The sequence below is a fragment of the Culicoides brevitarsis genome, chromosome 2 (genome assembly GCF_036172545.1).
Source record: "Culicoides brevitarsis isolate CSIRO-B50_1 chromosome 2, AGI_CSIRO_Cbre_v1, whole genome shotgun sequence".
In the NCBI taxonomy this organism is placed as follows: domain Eukaryota; kingdom Metazoa; phylum Arthropoda; class Insecta; order Diptera; family Ceratopogonidae; genus Culicoides; species Culicoides brevitarsis.
In genome coordinates, this window is record NC_087086.1 from 21,426,357 (window position 1) to 21,444,207 (window position 17,851).

General features: G+C 32.7%; 4 protein-coding genes across 6 annotated transcripts; 2 read left to right on the top strand and 2 right to left on the bottom strand.

Annotated features, from left to right (window-relative positions):
- Positions 1-505: 505 nt before the first annotated feature.
- LOC134829938 (protein takeout-like) lies at positions 506-5,628 on the bottom strand. Of its 2 annotated transcripts, none has more exons than XM_063843239.1 (4): positions 5,594-5,628; positions 1,379-1,616; positions 1,014-1,150; positions 506-955 (listed from the first exon to the last, which is right to left on the bottom strand). In XM_063843239.1, exons 1-4 carry the CDS (start codon positions 5,598-5,600, stop codon positions 648-650), a joined length of 690 nt encoding a protein of 229 aa, XP_063699309.1. In that variant the 5' UTR covers positions 5,601-5,628; the 3' UTR covers positions 506-647. The 2 variants fall into 2 exon arrangements, with proteins under 2 accessions (XP_063699309.1, XP_063699308.1); XM_063843238.1 differs by lacking the exon at positions 5,594-5,628 and adding an exon at positions 1,683-1,823.
- LOC134829937 (glycerophosphocholine phosphodiesterase GPCPD1) lies at positions 5,067-11,448 on the top strand. 2 transcript variants are annotated; one of them, XM_063843236.1, is made up of 7 exons: positions 5,067-5,557; positions 6,977-7,269; positions 8,442-8,758; positions 8,818-9,231; positions 9,290-10,108; positions 10,174-10,320; positions 11,016-11,448. In XM_063843236.1, exons 2-7 carry the CDS (start codon positions 7,047-7,049, stop codon positions 11,271-11,273), a joined length of 2,178 nt encoding a protein of 725 aa, XP_063699306.1. In that variant the 5' UTR covers positions 5,067-5,557; positions 6,977-7,046; the 3' UTR covers positions 11,274-11,448. The 2 variants fall into 2 exon arrangements, with proteins under 2 accessions (XP_063699306.1, XP_063699307.1); XM_063843237.1 differs by lacking the exon at positions 11,016-11,448 and adding an exon at positions 10,768-10,860.
- Positions 11,449-11,750: 302 nt separating this feature from the next.
- LOC134829407 (ribonuclease Z, mitochondrial) lies at positions 11,751-14,509 on the bottom strand. The gene is made up of 4 exons (XM_063842459.1): positions 14,216-14,509; positions 13,451-14,161; positions 12,427-13,391; positions 11,751-12,366 (listed from the first exon to the last, which is right to left on the bottom strand). The coding sequence occupies exons 1-4, from the start codon at positions 14,427-14,429 to the stop codon at positions 11,809-11,811; spliced, it is 2,448 nt and encodes an 815-aa protein (XP_063698529.1). The 5' UTR covers positions 14,430-14,509; the 3' UTR covers positions 11,751-11,808.
- A 254-nt stretch (positions 14,510-14,763) lies between these two features.
- On the top strand, positions 14,764-16,458 carry LOC134831081 (PAT complex subunit CCDC47). Its single transcript, XM_063844723.1, has 2 exons — positions 14,764-14,998; positions 15,053-16,458. Exons 1-2 carry the CDS (start codon positions 14,863-14,865, stop codon positions 16,330-16,332), a joined length of 1,416 nt encoding a protein of 471 aa, XP_063700793.1. The 5' UTR covers positions 14,764-14,862; the 3' UTR covers positions 16,333-16,458.
- Positions 16,459-17,851: the final 1,393 nt, after the last annotated feature.

The following is a 17,851-nucleotide window of genomic DNA, read 5'->3' on the forward strand; positions in this document are numbered from 1 at the left end:
GAATGTTGCTGTTCGTGTAGCTTTTTTTATAAAAAAAAAGTAACGAAAAATTGCTTGTGTGTTATAATATCTTCATACCCATGTATGACGTGCATATGACGCTTATGTTTACTTATCCGTTACTGCTTTTAATTTATTTATTATTATAAATAATATGTTTCTCGTACAAATTTATCTCCCTTGTTTGAACGTATTTGTGAGGCGGAGTGCAACTCAAACGCGCAATTTTGAGTGCAATCGCTATGAATTTCTATTGCTTGTTCGAAATGAACGTTAAGTGTAAGATGATCTGAAAACGTCCTTACTCAATAGAAATTAAATTGCTTTACGAAAATTTGAATAAAAATTGTGAATGTCTGTTTTTTTTTTTTTATTGTTTGTTTTTTCAAAGTCATCGAAAGATATTCTTGATTTACTTTTTAGATAGGTATTTTTTTTTTTTTTTTTTGCAAAAAAAAAACAAATTAGCATATTAGCAAGATTTTCTCGATTCGCTCTTGACGATATCATTTGACATTTTTTTTGAAACAAAAAAATATATATATATATAAAAAAAAATAGAGTTCATTCAAACTTTGTTGGCATTCAAAAATATTTTAATTTTTTAATTTATATTTTAATTCTATCACAAAGTACTTAAACTATTTTTACAATTCTGGTGGGAACATATCCTCGACGGTTGCATCTCGAAGGACATTGTTAATAATATCTGTAAACTTTTCTGACAAACTATTCTCTAATCCGGGCACAAGATCCGCCAAAAATATTTGAGAGTTTTCATTAATGACGCGATTTCCAAGTTGTCCCAACACTTCGTCACCATTGAATAAATTTTCGAGATAAAATTTAGCTTCTGGAATATTGATACGAACTTGAATCCGACGGAATCGAACATAATTTTTGCCATCCTTAGGTTCGACGTAGCCACGAACACGTACACGAGCGCGAGAGTTTTCTACAAAAAAAGGTTTAGTTGTAAATTTAGAATAATTTGTATAAACCACAAAACTCACTGAAATATCCTTTTGTGTTTCCTTTTCCTTTGATGTCAACGATCGCCAAACGAACATTCAGTGAATATTTTGACGTGAATTCCAGCTTTGGCAGAGTTAGGATAAAATCAAAGGTTAATTTTTCAAGGTCAGCCACTCTGTGAAATGGTTTAAAATAAAACTAAATAAATAAAACTGACTCAGATGTTGTTATAAATGCGTCCAGAACTTTTTTATCTTTGTTTTAAAAAATGGATGTAATTTGAATAAATTTTGCATAAAATCGTGCTACTTAAACGATTATCGGTCGTCTATCAGTCGTCGTTGTACTAATAAATTATGCAAATCACTTTGAAACACTAAACTAGCACTTTCGTGAAACTTACTTGATATCCTCTAAAATCCATTTTCCTGGACCATTAACACTGATATCGGTGAAGTTGGCTTTAAAGTCTTTTCCCCGGTCCATGTAAATTCCGTCCAGCAGCAGTGGCTCAAGTTTTGGCACTTTGAAATCATCACCCCAATTTCCTGTAGCTAAATTGGTGCGTAGCTTTTCAACGGATGCTCGAATACAATCACGTGGATTGGGGTCTTTTCGTGAACATCGTTCAATTACACTTGCTGGAAAAAAGATTTTTCAAGAATTGTTGAATTAAATTTAACACATCAAAAATTTATCACACTTACGTAGCTTAGCATAAGAAAATCCTAAATTAACTAAAACTAATAGTATCAGAAAATTATTTAACTTAAAATACATTGTTCTCTATTTTCACAAATTGAATTTAAAGTTCGTTTTCATTCAAAAAAATTGTATAAGGATATTTTTGAAATCACTTTGAAGGAGAGAAAAACTTTTTTAAATGTTTATTTTAACAATGCTGAGAACAAACTAAAATTACAATTAGATCTTGACACTATTTATATTAAACCGGTGTAGTAATATCTATGATTTTTACAGTACACACGAACATCGCAATTGATATTACCTACTACACTACCTGAAAGCAAATTAATTGTATGCATTTCGAGTCGATAGTCAATATCTACAGCTGTAATGCGTCGATAGAATCTTGTGTGCCGATAATGCATTTTAATAATATTTATTATTAAAAATAATGTTTTTTTCTCAATCGGGGTGACTTTGCGTTAAACTTTTTATAGCAGTGTAGTGAGAATGACCCACCCAATTCAATAATATTTTGACAAGAATTTTTTTTAAGTAGACACGTTTTTACTTGTCATGTTTTTTTTTGCGATTACATTGAATCCAGAGAGCAAAGAAATCGAAAGTTCAGTACTCTTCCTTACTCTATATAAAAATCGCACTCTTGTCGACTGTATCATTAGACATGCTAATTTCTCACAAGAATATGTACATTCATTTGCGTTTTTTTTTTCATTATAAATTACTAGATGCTTTAAACTTAATATTCACTTGTATATTATTTAGATGCAGACAAAGACAAGAGTTTGTTCACCGACGACAAAGGAGCCAAGAAATCGGTAGTCACCCTGTAATTGCATTATACCAAAAGCAATTTCCAAAATAAATGTTTAGTCAACAGGTGTAAAATAACTTGTAACAAATGATAAACATTCTTGCGGAAATATAACTTGTTGAACACCAAAATAGTGTATTGACACTTGCTAGAAAGAACAATAAACTGGTTTTGACTTTACAAATATTGCACATGGAAAATGTATGTATGTTACTACATTTTATTGGAAGATTTAAGTGAGACAAGAAAAATATTGTTCAATTTACGGACAAAACGTGACTGCAATTTATATCAGTTGACATCTTTCACGCATACATATGCAACATAATTCAAGTTATGCGCTTTACCGAAGAATATCAACAAACAAAAAAACCGGAAACTGTTGAAATTAAAAGCGAATTTTCGCATTGACATTTTATTTATTAGCTGTTTGTCAGTGTTGCTTTTCTGATCGAGGTGTGAGATAAAACATAAATTGGTTGCGTCAATTCTGAATTTAAAAAAGTTTAAAAAATAGACGGAAAATTATTCAAATTGATTTTTTAAAAATATCCAAAAACATTAAAAAATAACAAAATAAATGAACTTCTTCTCTAATCATGAAAATCCTGATGGGACGAAAAAAAATAAATTTATTCGCCTTAGCTAATTAAAAGTAGAAAACAAAAAAAAAACTAAACGCTCAAAAATTATCTTATTTGGTTTCATTATGTCAATGTAGATCATTGACCCATGCACGATTTAATTCTATTTCTACTCCAAATGCAGTTACAATTCACATCAACAAAAATATATAACTACTATTTGCATACATTACAAAAAAATTAACAACATCAAGTTTGCCGCATGCTTCTAATTAGCGTTTTAAATATATAATTATAACAGGTTAAGTAGTTCGATAAAGTTAATTCATAATCATGACACTGATAATCTCTTTTTTTATGAACGTGACTTGATGAAAGCTAATCAAGATGTCTTCTCGGACTTACTGAACCATTCAATGAAGATGTCATAAATATTTTTTTTATTAAAAACTGCACGTGATTAAGACAAAAAGTAACTTTAATGCAAGTTTTTTTTTATGTGTTCATAGATAAGATGAGTAATTATGGTATCACTATCTATCAACTTAATTGGAAAATTTTAAATCGCGTAGTAATTCTTAATCGTAACTTCTACGACGAACGACATGTTTTGAAAACTTTAAAATCGCATGCATTGCATACGCGTGTGAGACGTTCTGATTTAGCCAAAAAATGTAGTTCAAGGTAAGTTCAAGATTATTATCTCGACTCTATAACGTCTGCTACAGCTTTCAGTTAAATGTTTTTTTATAAATTCTATGCAGCTGAAATTGATTTGAAAATAAATAAATCATGAATGTATTGTATATGACGTAGCTTAATAAATGTCATAGTGGATTGAAGTGATTTTGTGTTGCAATGACTTTGGCCAAGACCTTTAAATCGATTGCTAATGGTTTTTCAAATACTGAAGTAGTTGCAAATAAAAATTTCCAAAGCTAAATTTAAAAAAAAAACACATGTGCATCATTGGAGAAACGTTTGATGAATCCTAATTTTCAGTAAATTTGGTTTCTTTGGTTCGATATTGATTTAGAACATGTTAAAAGTTTTATAAAAAAGTCGATAAAAACTATAAATTATATATATATATTTTTATATTATTGATAAAGAAAAATTTTTTTAATGAGATAACAATATTCATATTCATATAAAAAGTTTCAGTAGTATTATTTTAATATGTTAAAAATATTAAATTAATTATTAATTACAACTATGTGAAATATTTAAAATAAGGCTCAAAATTGAACCTTTTGAATTGAAAAAAAAAATGATGAAACTTCTTCTTACATTTTATTTTTATCAAAGAAAAATATATTTTAAGTTTGTTCCAGAGTCAAGAAACTTAACACAGCTTTGCAATCAATATGTTTAAATATTTGAATCATTTCTGTTAAAAAATAATCCGGCAACATACATATGTTCACAAAGTTCGTAGCAAAAATGATGAGACGAATAGAAATTATAAATCAACCCAATGAGAAAAATACAAATTTTTACGACGTTTCGACTTGGGCTTTTATCTTTTTTAATGTTTTTAATAAATTTGTTCAATATTTTAAGAAACTAGACATTTTAATGAATAAAAGTTAATTTATTTGATTGTTCATACTTTCAAAATGATCACACTTTAGTGTAAATCAATGTGTAACTTTGAGGATTCCATCTAACAGAATTTATAAATGAGTAATCGATGACACACCTCCGAGAGTGGTACTCTTGCATTTCCATTAAAATCACAGACTTTTGCAAGTTCATTTGTCCTTTTATTAAATTCAATTTTAAGTTTTTTTTGAAAAATTAAGAGCTGAAGGATAATTTTACACTCGTGTACTTAGCAACGTCATTCATTTAATTAAAAGAAAATTAATGTGAATGAAAAACTTTATCAAATTCAAAACAAGAAAATGTGATAAAGTTGATCTCCCGCTGTAGACTTTTCTATATCATTTGAAAAAACGTAAACAAATTTGTTCGAAGTCGACATTACAGAGTGTAGACTCAAACAGTGTAGACGTCATTTTATTATCACAAAAAAATAATAGTAAAGTGTATCTTAACAAGACAGCCACTGAAAAAACTTGAAAATTTACGTATTAAGTCAAATAATGACGCATCAATTTACAAAAAAGAATAAAAACTTTTCTGATAAACTAGAAAATTCTAAATTTTCATGAAATTAGTTAAAATGGAAGACATTTCGTAATAAAAACAAATTGAATAACAGAACAAAGTGTTGTGTTGTGTTGTCAATTCAAGGATAAATAAATAAAAAACAGGTAGAAAATATTTTAAAAAACAAGCTGGCTTAGTAAAAGTTTAAAAACAAATAGAAATATGTGTGCTAATTTGTTGGAGAAAATATTTTAGTCGTTCGATATTTTTTTGCATCACCAAAACATTTTTGTTCAATTGTTAGATACTCCCACTAACCAAGATATTGATTTTTATTTGCATCGAAGGCTAAAAAATTCATGTAAGTAATAGTTGAAATCGATTAAAATATACTCACGAGACATTTATGCTGCGTGTAAAATGTAAATATTTAAATACTGAAAATAAAAATGTGAACATGAGTATCTTGACCCAATTTTTCTTTCGTCTGCCGTATGAATCAAATTTGTTTGTAAATAGAGTAAATACGTGCGTGGCGTCAATATGGCAAAATAGAAATAGAATTTTAAGGTCTAATATTTCACTTGGCCGTGACATCCAGTTACATCTTGCAATATTTTAATTTATTCGTTATCGTAGCTTCAACTACTTACACGCTTCAAAGATGTAAATCGCACGTGATTGTCCATACCCTAGAATGCGTCAGCTGTTTACTTGTAAGAGTCGATAAGAAATCACGTTCTCAACAAATTGTTTATTTACTTTTGGAATATTCCCGATTTCTTGAAACTAAATGCAATTTTAACACATGCTTAACGCTGAATAATAACAAACTTTGAAATTGGCAAAATAATAACGAAAATCCATGATAACCCGAATGTTCCAAAGGTTATTAACCCTTTTACTTCAATTGCATTTGACAACATCAGCAAAATGTAATTGATAATAACAAGTCATGTTTTTTGTAAACATGCCACGTATTGAACGCGTCATTTATTCAAAAATCTCTCGTCATTGTATCATCACATTTCTTTTTTGCTCGTCTAAATTTAAAAAAAAAATGAGCGCTGATAAATTTTATAACGCTATACCGGTATTTTCCGATTTTTTTTTTTTTGTTGTTTCAAGGTGGACTTTGGATTTTTTTCGGCACTTAGCTGTTTGGTGTGTGTCATATGTTTACTCAATTTTTATTTAAAAAAAATTTAGGAAGTGTTTACAATAACATCTTAAAAGTTCACACAGAAGTATAAAAAAAAGTTACGAGACGAAATGACGACAGCAGGACGGAATTTTAAATCGGTGGTAGAAAAAAATGAGGTTTTAAAAAACATATTTTTTTTATTTTTAAAAAAGTTAAATTTTATTTTTTTATTTTATCTGTGAAATCACGATTCAAATGTATAAAAAATGGTTAATTTTGATTTTTTTTTAATTTTAAAATTTAATATTTAATATTTAATGAAATAAATTCCAATATCGACTCTTATCAAAAATATAATCGAAATAAGAAGATTAAATGTAATCTAAAGTCAAAATAAAACTTTGAACAGGTTTTTGGTTAAGAATGTGATCTACTACAAGTTTTACATCTTGAATACCTACACTTGTTTTGTTCTTTCAGTATTCATATGATTAGCGTATCTTGTTGAATCCAAATAAATAGACCGTAATTCAGTCACGTTTGTTTTTGTTTTTAGTATTTATTTATTATAATATTATCATTGTTCTAATACCACCACATGAAAAATAAACGAAAACAATCTTTATTTCATTGCAGTATTACTACGACAATCATCAGATTCGGTTCTTAGTTCAATTCAAGTGATATTAATAAGAAATAAATTACAATGCAACGTTGGTGGTATGCAGACGGAAAGGAAACTCCTTCAACGCCTTCAAAATCGCCAACAAAATTGAAAAAAAGCCCTTCGGGCGAGGGAAGAAAATGGAAATTCCAAGTTTTGGTTACTAAATCATTGCACAGAGAAGAAAAATTGGCAGTTTCAGGAGACTGTGATACTCTTGGAAATTGGGAATTGAATGACGTTGTTTTTCTAAATGCGCCATCAGGTGAGTTTACATAAAATTGTTTTTATTTATTTGAAAATGTAAAATTCAGAACTATTTTTATTTATTTATTTTATTTTTTGTTGTATGACATGCACACAAAATAATTTTTGGCAATGTCAAGGGAAAAAATGCATGCGATTCGTCATGCAATAGAAAATTCAGCTATTATTACCCGTTGACCTTCAACTTTTTTGGTCGATGTTGGCTTTCCGCTTGAAGCGTTTTTAGGCATAAGAACTTGTCTATTGAAAATATAATATTGCAATATTTTCTTTCATTAAAATTCAGTTTCTTCAATAAAATCATTCTCTCGTATTTGTGCTTCGCATTTTATCTTATCAGTAAATTGCTCAAATAATCAGAAATTATCAAATCAAAAGTGCAGATATAAAACAATACTCACAATACCTTTACGCATTATGAAGGAAGAAAAAGATTTTTCAAATAACGACTCAGTAACAAAGATCTATCAGTCAATGAAAATATTTTTTTACATTGTAACATCTTGTTATTTGTTTATAGCGCAAAGCTCACAACTTTGTATGAATATTTGCAGTGAATTATTCTATATATCGATGCCGGTTCGTACGTGCATTGTGTGAAACAGCTGTGTCGAGTTGAATGAACTTTCGCTATTTTCATGGACGACCTTCAAGTAGTCTAGGAAAACTTATGTTAACAATGGGAAAGTTCAAGGACCTCACTTTCATTAAGATTTTCATTTTTGAAGAATTCCACCAGAATCTCTTTACGGGAAACAAATAGTAAATAAACAAAAAATTCTCGTAACTGAGTGTTATTTATACACACATGTGAATGATAAAATTCGTTAAATAAAAATAAACCGTCGTTGGACTTTGATCAATCTCGTGTGATGTTAAGTATTCATAATTGTTTTATTTCACTCAGTGAATATCAAAACAAGTTGCACCAAGATGCGTTTGTTATGACACTGTTTGTTAGAAATGAGTGTAACGTTATAAATATTTTTGTTTTTTCACTCTTGAACACGGAAACGAATTTGCGAGATTGTTTCTTAGTGACGAAATTATCATATGTGACCTATTTATAACTTATAATATTTCATTATTGTTCTTTTTTACTTAAGACTTTAACATGAATTTTTAAAAATATGGATAATCTTAAATAAAAAATTTTAATTCATTTTGTAGATAATCAAAACATTTGGAGGGTAGATGTTGATTTGCCGAGCAACAAAGAAATTAGGTATCGTTACTTAATTTGTTCGGTAGACCCTCAAACGGAGGAAATTCATGTCAGACAATGGGAAACCCATATTGAACCTCGCGTTGTTCCAGTAGCACAAACAAATATGGATGACGCCAAAGTGGATGTTTACGGCGATATTGATGGCGAAATTAAATTAGATCGTGGATGGTTGACATCCGAGACAGTAGTTCAGTTCAAATTTTTCAATAATCCATTCATGCTAAAAGAGAGAATCAAAAATAAGTTACTTTACATCAAGGTAAATTTTTACTTTTGAAGAAAAAAAAATAAAACTAGATAACTTGGTTCTATTTTTAGATAACTCCGCTCAATTTACTCACTACTGAAAACTCCTCCATTCAATTTGACGACTCGATTTCAAATGATACACGTGACAATACAACTGAACAACCGGCCTACGCTTTCACCGAGGTTTCTACATTATCGAGTGCTAATTGTTTGTTTGAGCCACAAGAACAATTCGGAAGGCCTTACTACCCCAATGATTACCTTTTATTCAATGTGACTGTATCACAACCGGAAAATGTTGCCTATATTGTCGATTTGTACACGCATAGCTCAAAGGCGTCTGTTGATGAGCCACCCTACCATTTAGGATACCACTACATCATGCCAAACGTTCTGAAAAAATCTGATGGTCGATTGGAGCTTCCTATTACGTGTGCAACTAAACATCGTCCACTTGGATTAATGCGTGTAGATTTCTTGAAAGTATGTATTAAATGTGGAATTAATCTAAAATTAAGCTAAATTTAACATCTTATTACAGATCACGCCTTTGGAACCGGGACGTTGTTCGTTGAAACAGTCATTCGCACGTTATTGGAAAAACACCTGGACTGGTTTAGATGTGGGACACAGGGGATCGGGCACCAGTTTCAAAGCAAACTCTGGAAACGTTATTCGAGAAAATACGATTGCTTCACTGAAAAAGGCTGCCGAGCACGGTGCTGACATGGTGGAATTCGATGTGCAGCTGAGCAAAGATTTGGTGCCGGTCATCTATCACGATTTTAATGTGTATGTTTCGTTGAAGAAAAAAGGGGACATAAACACGCAAAATGACATGCTAGAACTTCCGATGAGAGAATTGACGCTGAACCAGCTGAAGGAATTGAAGGTATTTCATTTGACGGAAGGTCAGACACGGGAACAAAAGTTTTTCGATGAACACATTGAAGATCACCAACCATTCCCTCAACTTAGTGAAGCTCTTGATCGCATTGACAGCAGTGTTGGTTTCAATGTGGAGATTAAATGGTCACAGGAACGCATCGATGGCACACACGAAAGCTCCATAATTGTCGATCGCAATCTCTATCTTGACTGCATTTTGGACGTCGTTCTCGCAAAAGCAGGCGACCGTCGAATTGTCTTCTCCTGTTTCGATGCAGACATTTGTACGATGTTGCGGCACAAACAAAACATTTATCCGGTTATGTTCCTAACTCAAGGTATCACCTCTAAATATATCAAATACATGGATCCACGATGCAGTACAATTGAATATGCCGTGCGAAATGCTTGTTGCATGGAATTATTAGGCATTGTTGCACACACAGAAGATTTATTGAGAGACGCAACTCAGGTAATAACTATTTTTTCATTGGAAAACTTTTTTTATACTAATGAAACTGTTTCTCATATATGTAGATCAATCTGGCAAAAGAGCAGGGTTTGGTTATATTTTGCTGGGGCGACGATAACAACTGCAAAGAAACCATCAAATATCTCAAAGACATGGGAATCCATGGTGTTATTTATGACAAAATGGATGTACTTTCAACCAAAGGTGCCAGGGTAAGCTCATTCGTTATTACCTATTTTTTTCAATTATTGATTGATTTTTGATTTGCATTTGCCTGATTTTGTCTTATGCACTTCAATTAATTCCTCAAATTGTGGTTTTTGTTTGAGTTTTTCAGCTTCCCCTTAGTTTTTAGCTTTTACTTTACCAATTGCATAAATTTATCACTACTTTGTTAAATTGATATTTAAAAATTCTTAACATTTATTTATTATACCTATTTCATGTAAGTAACCATGAAATTGTTATTTTGCATCTACTTAGAGCTCACAGGAGAACATTTTTGATACATCAATCATTCATCAAGCTTGCTTGATTGTTATTTTTTTTTAATTCTTTTTTCGATAAGTTTTATGATTTTTCCTAACAAATTTCAAATGATTAATTTAAATTATTCATAATTAGCTTATTTAAAGAAAACTTTTATATATCCTGTCTAGGCTCCTGCAATTGAACAAAATGGTTGTTCCAGCCAATTTCCTTCTAACTAATAAAAAAAAATTTTAGAAAGTTCAATCAAAGATAAAAATTTAATCTATTTAAATTTGTTATTTGCTAAGCTGTGATAAATTTATGGAGATAATTTTCAAACTTCTTACTCAAGCAAAAACAACATGTTTTTGAGACAATCTGTTTCGACAAAAATATTAATTTCCGTCCGATTTCTCAAACAAATCACAAAAAATAGGAAAACGTTTTCTTAGTTGGAGCTGGAGCTGCTCAATCGAAAATTTTACAACAAATTGATTTGGAACACAGTCTCGGTGGCCCGCCATCAACAACCGAGCAAGTAAATGAAAATCAAAATGGTGTAACTCAAGCAATGGATACTTCAAGTTTGCAAAAAGAAGAAAAAGTCCTGAACTACGATGCTAACGAGCAAACGTTTGTCTTGACCACGATTCAAAATGCCTCTGAAACATCAAAATTAGAAAATGGTATCTGAATGCCTTCGTCGATTGATATTGATTCTTATGTGTTAAAGCTTTGTCTTCCGCGAGTTTTGTTATCAACGAAATATTTTGTGTAAGTAAGAAAGGATTTTAAAATAAGCTTTTGAGGGATTTTCTGTCTGTTTTGAACTCGCTATTTTAAAAATAAATTTAAATTTTGATGAAAGTTGATAAGTAGTTTAATGAAACAAAAATAAATAAAATTTTAAACCAAAAATCTTGCCACAAAAATTTTGCATAAAAATATAAATAAATACTAACTTTCAAACTTTTCTTAATAACACGTTAAATGGCTCTAATTCTTGTTACATTATATAGCTTTGACACTTTAATAGTCTAAAACCACACGTATTAATTATCTAAAAATGTACGAAAAAGAGAAAGACAAATAAATAAAAAAAAATGACTGAAGTAAAGAATGTTATTATTACTATTAAAAAAGATAAAAATAAAATATACTTTAATTTGTTTTAAAAAATCTAAATAACGTATTTTATTTAACAATATTTCGTCTTATTCTATATCATTTTATAGTTTCTCTGGACTTGCTTGCCTACTTGCTTGTCTTTGTTTTTTGAGTGATCGTTTCATGGCTTTGTTCTCCATGTCTTCACAATGTTCCATAAACATTGCTTTCAAAGCCGGATACAATTTGTGTAATTTTGGTAGATCGTCCAAAGTTACTTCCATGTTGTCGAATGCCAACCCTACGTTTTCCTTCAAAGTATCAAACTCGAGTCTCGGCAACTTTGCATAACGTTGACTAAAATGCGTCAGAATGGTGTATTTCGCATTCATAAATGATCCTTGGTTTATCGCTTGTGAAACTGTAGAATGCATTTTGTATTTGGCTTCTTCTTCTAGGTCATCTTCCATCGTGGCTTCGTGTATGAGAATTGTCGAGTCCTTGCCCAACGTGACAAGATTGTTGCATGGCATGGTGTCACCACTGTATGTGATTTTTGTTGGGGCATCCGATGAACAAGTTTCGATAGCAACACCAAAAGAGTGTGGACAATGTTTCACAAAGCAAGTTTGTATTCCGCTTATTCCACTAGATTCAAGATCCACAAAAGGACTCTTTAACTAAAAATAAATCTTTTGATAAGGAAACCAAAATTATTTCATTGAAAATGCGGGTCTTACCATACTACTGTTCGGCACTAAAGTATAAGTTTTTCTGATTCTTTCAATTCTTTTGTCGTAAAATGCCAACCAAAACGAAATTTGTTGAGGAGCAAATAAAAATAGAGGATTCAAGTCTTCCTTCATAACTGCTTGTCTTTCATGAAGCAATCCAATTAATCCTAAATGATGGTCCGCATGTAGATGTGAAACATAAATTGCCTTTAAACGTTTCAGCATCTCGCGCCCTTCTGTTAAACCGTAAAATCTATAAATTTGTGCCGCAGTGCCTTCACCACAATCCAATAAAATGCACGTTTCTGAGTTGATATGAACTAAAATGCTGCTCACGTTCCGCGTTTTGTTGGGAATACATGAACCGGTACCTAGGAAAACTAATTTGGGATATTTCGTTTCACGACTTTGGTCGACTTTTGTGTGTATTTCCGATTTCACATTTGCTATTGTATCTAGGCATCCTGGGGTTACTTCTAGTTCCTTGATATAATCCTTTGAGGAAATTGTTGCTTCACATTCCGTGTCGAGACCTCTCAAAGGTCTCAAGTGAAATGAGGTCAACGTTGAAACATTAAAGAATTTATCCATGGAGACACTATCTACAGACTTTTGAATTGGAGAGTCGAGCCGCATTTTCTTTTTTAATGTCTCACTTTCATCCAACTCTTGCGTATTTTCAAACTTAACAGCTTCGTGCAACACGGGGAAAATATTCGGGTCTAGTTGATTAAGTTGAAATTGGATTCTGTGTGCAGCGACGTATCCATTAAAGGATTTTGATCCGTTGGCAACGAGATGCACGGTACTGTCGGGGAATTTCGAAATAAATTCCACGTAGGCAGGACTAGTAATTATTTCATTTGGTCCAAAATGAACAACAACAGAGGGTATTGCATCAGAATCGTCAAGGAGTCGGGACTGATTTTCAATTAATGACTCCATATAATCTTCACTAGGAATATCGAGAACTAAAATGAAATATGATGTTTAATTTTGAAAAAATTACATAACTTGAGAGTATACTCACATATGAATTTAGGTCCAGGATCGTCCGGACCTCGTACATCTTTAGACATGACGATCGTTCCATCTTCTAATTTTACATCGAAACCATTTTTTAATTGTCCAAGTAAAGGTCCCGGTGGTACACGTTTTTCTACGCATTTCTCTAAATCTAATGTTCCCGGTTTTGGCTTCAGTTTACAGACGTAAGCAGTTACACAATATTCAGTTCGCTGCACAAGTCGTTGCACAGCATTCGACACATCTAACTTCGGTTTGAGTTTGGTCTTATTTTCATATCCATAATAATCCACTTGGTCTTCGGCGACTATTTCTTCTTCTGCGCTCTCTACTTGGCCTTCGTCTTGTGAAGCTTTCTTTTGAAGTGGTACATGTTTCACCGTCATAACAATATCCTCATAATCTTCTACAATATTTGTAGCGGCTTCTATCGTATTTACTTTCAGGTCTCGTAGAACGACAAATCTCTTGGTAGCTCTGAATACTTCGTCTAAACCTGGAGGACCATGAAGCACCAGTTCAGGAACTCCGGTATCTTGTAAGGTGAGACATAAGCCCGGAAGTCCACCAATTGTACTCCAAGACGTACGTGTCATAAAAACATGGTCTAAACGGGCAAGCTTAGTGCGGTGCTCATGAGCAAGTCGTTGTGTTCCCTCGCCACAATTGAACAAATAACGACTTTGATCAGTAAAGACATATACTGAAGCAGGACCTACAAAGAGAAAAGTGAAGAACACAATTGAAAAAGAAAGGAATCAAAACTTACCACTGGAGGAAGGACACAGAAATTGCAAATCGACAGTACCAGGGGGATATTTCGTTGCCTTTTCCTTTATTTTGTTGCGCTGCTTTTGCAACTTGGCAATATTTGAGACGTCTCGTGGCATACTTTTCAGTAAGTTAATCAAATTATTATTGTAAAATCTTTGTGCTCCTACCACAACACTACTACTTTTTAGGAAACCACTTCGAAAATTCATTGGCGTTGCATAAAATTGATTGTACTCTTACTGTAGCTGTATCTTGTTGTTTTCATTATTTAATTCATTACCTACTTTTCTTTTAATTTTTCATTTAAAAACTCATTTTGCAGAACCCTTAAAATGAACTCGGAAATGAACTCGGGAATGAACAAGTCCAGCGCACATTTAGAAATTTGTGCCGCCTGTGTCTCGGGGCTGTCACAAATTTGCAATTGTGAAATGGGCTGTGTGCATTTTTTTCTGAACGCTGATTGGCAGAACCAAAAAAAAATGAACCAATGGTAATCTAGTTGTCGTTTCGATGCCAGCCAATCAGAACGTTGAACGATAGTCACTTAGGTTAATTGATTAAATTCAGTCGAAAAATTTAAAACTCTCAATCAAATGCACTAAATAGAGTCAAAATCACACAAATTACGTTAAATAAATAATGAAAATACTCCTGCTGCTCTTGGCCACATGTGCCATTACTCGCACCATCTACTGTATCGAGGAAGACGACAATGATTTTGCGGATTTTGAGGAATTTGATGATGAAGAGCCCGTCGAGACAGCTAATGGTGGTGGTATGTGTCCTAAATTAAAAGTTTATTTCACGTGACAACATTTTCCGTTTTTAGGTCAACAACAGCCACAAGTGAACAAACACAAAACGGCACCCATTCAGGAAGATGATGAGGACGGCGTTGTCGAGAGCGAAGACAATGAGCTTTTCGAAGGTTTCGACGATGAGGAATTCGAAGGTTTCGTCTCTGAACTCGATGCCGATGACAGTGACATTCCGCAAGGACGCACGGGAGGCGTGGAGCCTGTAAAGAAGGGTGCCGAGCCAAAGATTACAGTTGCCAAAGTTCCCATTCACTTTCGTGACAATTGGGACAGTTACTGGATCGAAATGCTGATGCTCGTCGGCTTGTTTGCTTATTTTTCGAACTACGTGGTCGGTCGCAGTCGCAACTCCAAAATTGCGAATAATTGGTTGAACACACATCGCAGCTTGTTGGAGGAGAATTTTGTGTTGGTTGGCGATGATGGGCGCAAGGAGGGAGAGCCTTTCTCGGGCTTCGTCAAAGAGAGTGAAAGTCTTTACACGCTGTGGTGCAGTGGTCGGACATGTTGCGAAGGCATGTTAGTTGAGCTCAAAATGATCAAACGACAGGACTTGGTGTCCCTAATTGCCGGTCTTATGAGACCCGTGCAAGACCAAGTGCAAATAAAAGTGGAAATTTCTAAAGACGCCATGGACACGTTCGTCTTTTGTGTTGCTAGCAAGAAAACCGCTACGAAGAGCTTCAAAGAAATGAACGACTTAAGCAAATTTTGTACTCTAGTCAATAAACCTGAAGATAAGTATAATGTACCTCAAGGATTTAGCGTGTTGTCGGAAATTCCCGAAGCGACAGCTGCCGTGCTAGATTCCAAACTCCTCGCAGCCCTCAACAAATTCGGACATCTCATTGACTTTATTCATATCAGTGATCAATTTAGTGGCGTTATTCAACAGGAAGATCCCGGTCAATTGAAACAAGTGGAAACTGAACGTGTCTTAATCGCTTGCTTCAATATCCCACCGAAAACGGACATGGAAACGCTAAAACCGATGTTGATTCTTGTCTTTTATATCATGGAGCGCTTGAAGCGTTTCCGTTTGTCGCGCGAAGGCAAAAACAAGGCAGAAAAGAATCGGGCGCGTGTTGAGGAACAATTTTTGAAGACCACTCATTTGGCACGTGCTGAAGCCGCTGCCTTGCGTCGCGAAGAGAAACGTAAAGCTGAAAAGGAGAAAATAATGGCCGAAGAAGATCCAGAAAAGCAAAAAAAGTGGGAGAAAAAAGAAGCAAAACGCGAAAAACGCAAGAATCAACCAAAAATGAAGCAATTGTCCATCAAGGCTTTGTAAAGTGACGTACAATCACTCAGTTTACTTTTCATCGGTTTGTTTCGCATTTAGATGTTTTATTTGAAAAATTTTGTTTTTACTTGTATTGCCGCAATAAATTCAGAAAAATCATTATTTAAACTTGAATCTTTTCCTTTTCGTTGCATTTTTCCCCATAATAATTTACGGCAATGTGATGACGTGGAGGTCAGACATGTGCATAATAATCAATTCACATAATCACGACGATGACGATAATTATTTATATGAAGGTAACAGACTACAAATGATTATAAATAGGTAGGTAACGTTATTTTTATACTATGAATAAAAGAAGACATTCTATTCTTCCTCGCTACGTATAATACATGTTCGGATCGACACATTTGTGTGTATGTACAACAAAATACATGTGTTTAATGAGCTCCCCTTTCAAATTATGTAGGCCTGTGACCTAAGTCAGATTTACTCTCTCATTTCTTTCTATTTTTTATTTTATTTCTTTTTTATTGCATTTATTTTTTTATTTATAATAAGGTTTTCCCATCTGCTCCTTTGATTTTGCAAAGCAAAAACTAAAAAAAAGTGATAAATATAAATGTAAAACTTATTTAATGTTTTATTTAACCATTTATTTATTTATATTATAGGCAAGCAGCAGAGCTGGGCACTCTTTACCTTGTCGTTTTCTTGTGTTTGTAGGTATGGCATGGCGTTACTCATTGCTGTCGTCTGATAAGTAAAACATTTTTTTTTATTCTCACACGAAAAATAATTTAATAAGCTAATTAAAGGATATAAACGTGCTTTTCGTTTTTAAAAAATAAAAATATTTTGGAACTATAAGTATACTATATTTATTTTTTAATTGAAATTATTACAAGGTAATCAAGCCAAAAAAAAATTTTTTTTGCGATTTCATGAATCAATCTTAAATTTACTGCGAACACAGCAAGTATTAGTGGATAGCGCCGTATTTATGTGCGCATGGCAGCAAAGCGATGGAAAAAAAATCGTGATTAGATATCCCCCCAATATAATGTTTTGGATTTGTCGGTACTACAGAAGCGATTATGCTGCTGCTACGTCTTTTCGCCTGTGACTCAACGATTATGTTCATTTTAATCAAATCTCTGATACGCTAATCCACACATGAATCTATCTAATTTTCTAATCATTTTCTAACACCACACATCGTGTGGAGCTACGGAGCCTGGAGACAATGAACTCTCAGCTGATTCCCTACGTTCATACATGGCGGACACGACCTTCAGAAATATGCCTTCCTGTTCAAGCCATTAGCTAGAAATAAAATATTTGAGAAAAAAGATGGCAAAGTAGTGCGATTATTATTACCTATTTGTATATGTGTGTATAAGTATTATTAGGTTGTTTCAAAAGTTTTTTCTGTTTTGCGTAACATCTTCGAGACATAGGAAATCTTTCGACTTTCTTGACATTTTTAATAGAAAAATTCTAAAAAATTTACTGAGTTTTACAAAAAAACATCTTTAATTTTAGCTGTTTAAAAATGTGGTAG

What these genes read in the sequence shown, in the direction of transcription:
- LOC134831081 (XM_063844723.1), top strand. Translation starts at nt 14,863, where the DNA reads ATGAAAATACTCCTGCTGCTCTTGGCCACATGTGCCATTACTCGCACC. An exon ending in CGAGACAGCTAATGGTGGTG is followed by an intron (nt 14,999 to 15,052) that starts GTATGTGTCCTA and finishes TTCCGTTTTTAG; the next exon opens with GTCAACAACAGCCACAAGTG.
- LOC134829407 (XM_063842459.1), bottom strand. Translation starts at nt 14,429, where the DNA reads ATGAATTTTCGAAGTGGTTTCCTAAAAAGTAGTAGTGTTGTGGTAGGA. An exon ending in TCCTGGACCTAAATTCATAT is followed by an intron (nt 13,392 to 13,450) that starts GTGAGTATACTC and finishes ATTTCATTTTAG; the next exon opens with TTCTCGATATTCCTAGTGAA. An exon ending in TAGTGCCGAACAGTAGTATG is followed by an intron (nt 12,367 to 12,426) that starts GTAAGACCCGCA and finishes ATTTATTTTTAG; the next exon opens with TTAAAGAGTCCTTTTGTGGA.
- LOC134829938 (XM_063843238.1), bottom strand. Translation starts at nt 1,755, where the DNA reads ATGTATTTTAAGTTAAATAATTTTCTGATACTATTAGTTTTAGTTAAT. An exon ending in ATTTTCTTATGCTAAGCTAC is followed by an intron (nt 1,617 to 1,682) that starts GTAAGTGTGATA and finishes TCTTTTTTCCAG; the next exon opens with CAAGTGTAATTGAACGATGT. An exon ending in TGGATTTTAGAGGATATCAA is followed by an intron (nt 1,151 to 1,378) that starts GTAAGTTTCACG and finishes ACCATTTCACAG; the next exon opens with AGTGGCTGACCTTGAAAAAT.
- LOC134829937 (XM_063843236.1), top strand. Translation starts at nt 7,047, where the DNA reads ATGCAACGTTGGTGGTATGCAGACGGAAAGGAAACTCCTTCAACGCCT. An exon ending in TATTGAGAGACGCAACTCAG is followed by an intron (nt 10,109 to 10,173) that starts GTAATAACTATT and finishes TCATATATGTAG; the next exon opens with ATCAATCTGGCAAAAGAGCA. An exon ending in TTTCAACCAAAGGTGCCAGG is followed by an intron (nt 10,321 to 11,015) that starts GTAAGCTCATTC and finishes CACAAAAAATAG; the next exon opens with GAAAACGTTTTCTTAGTTGG.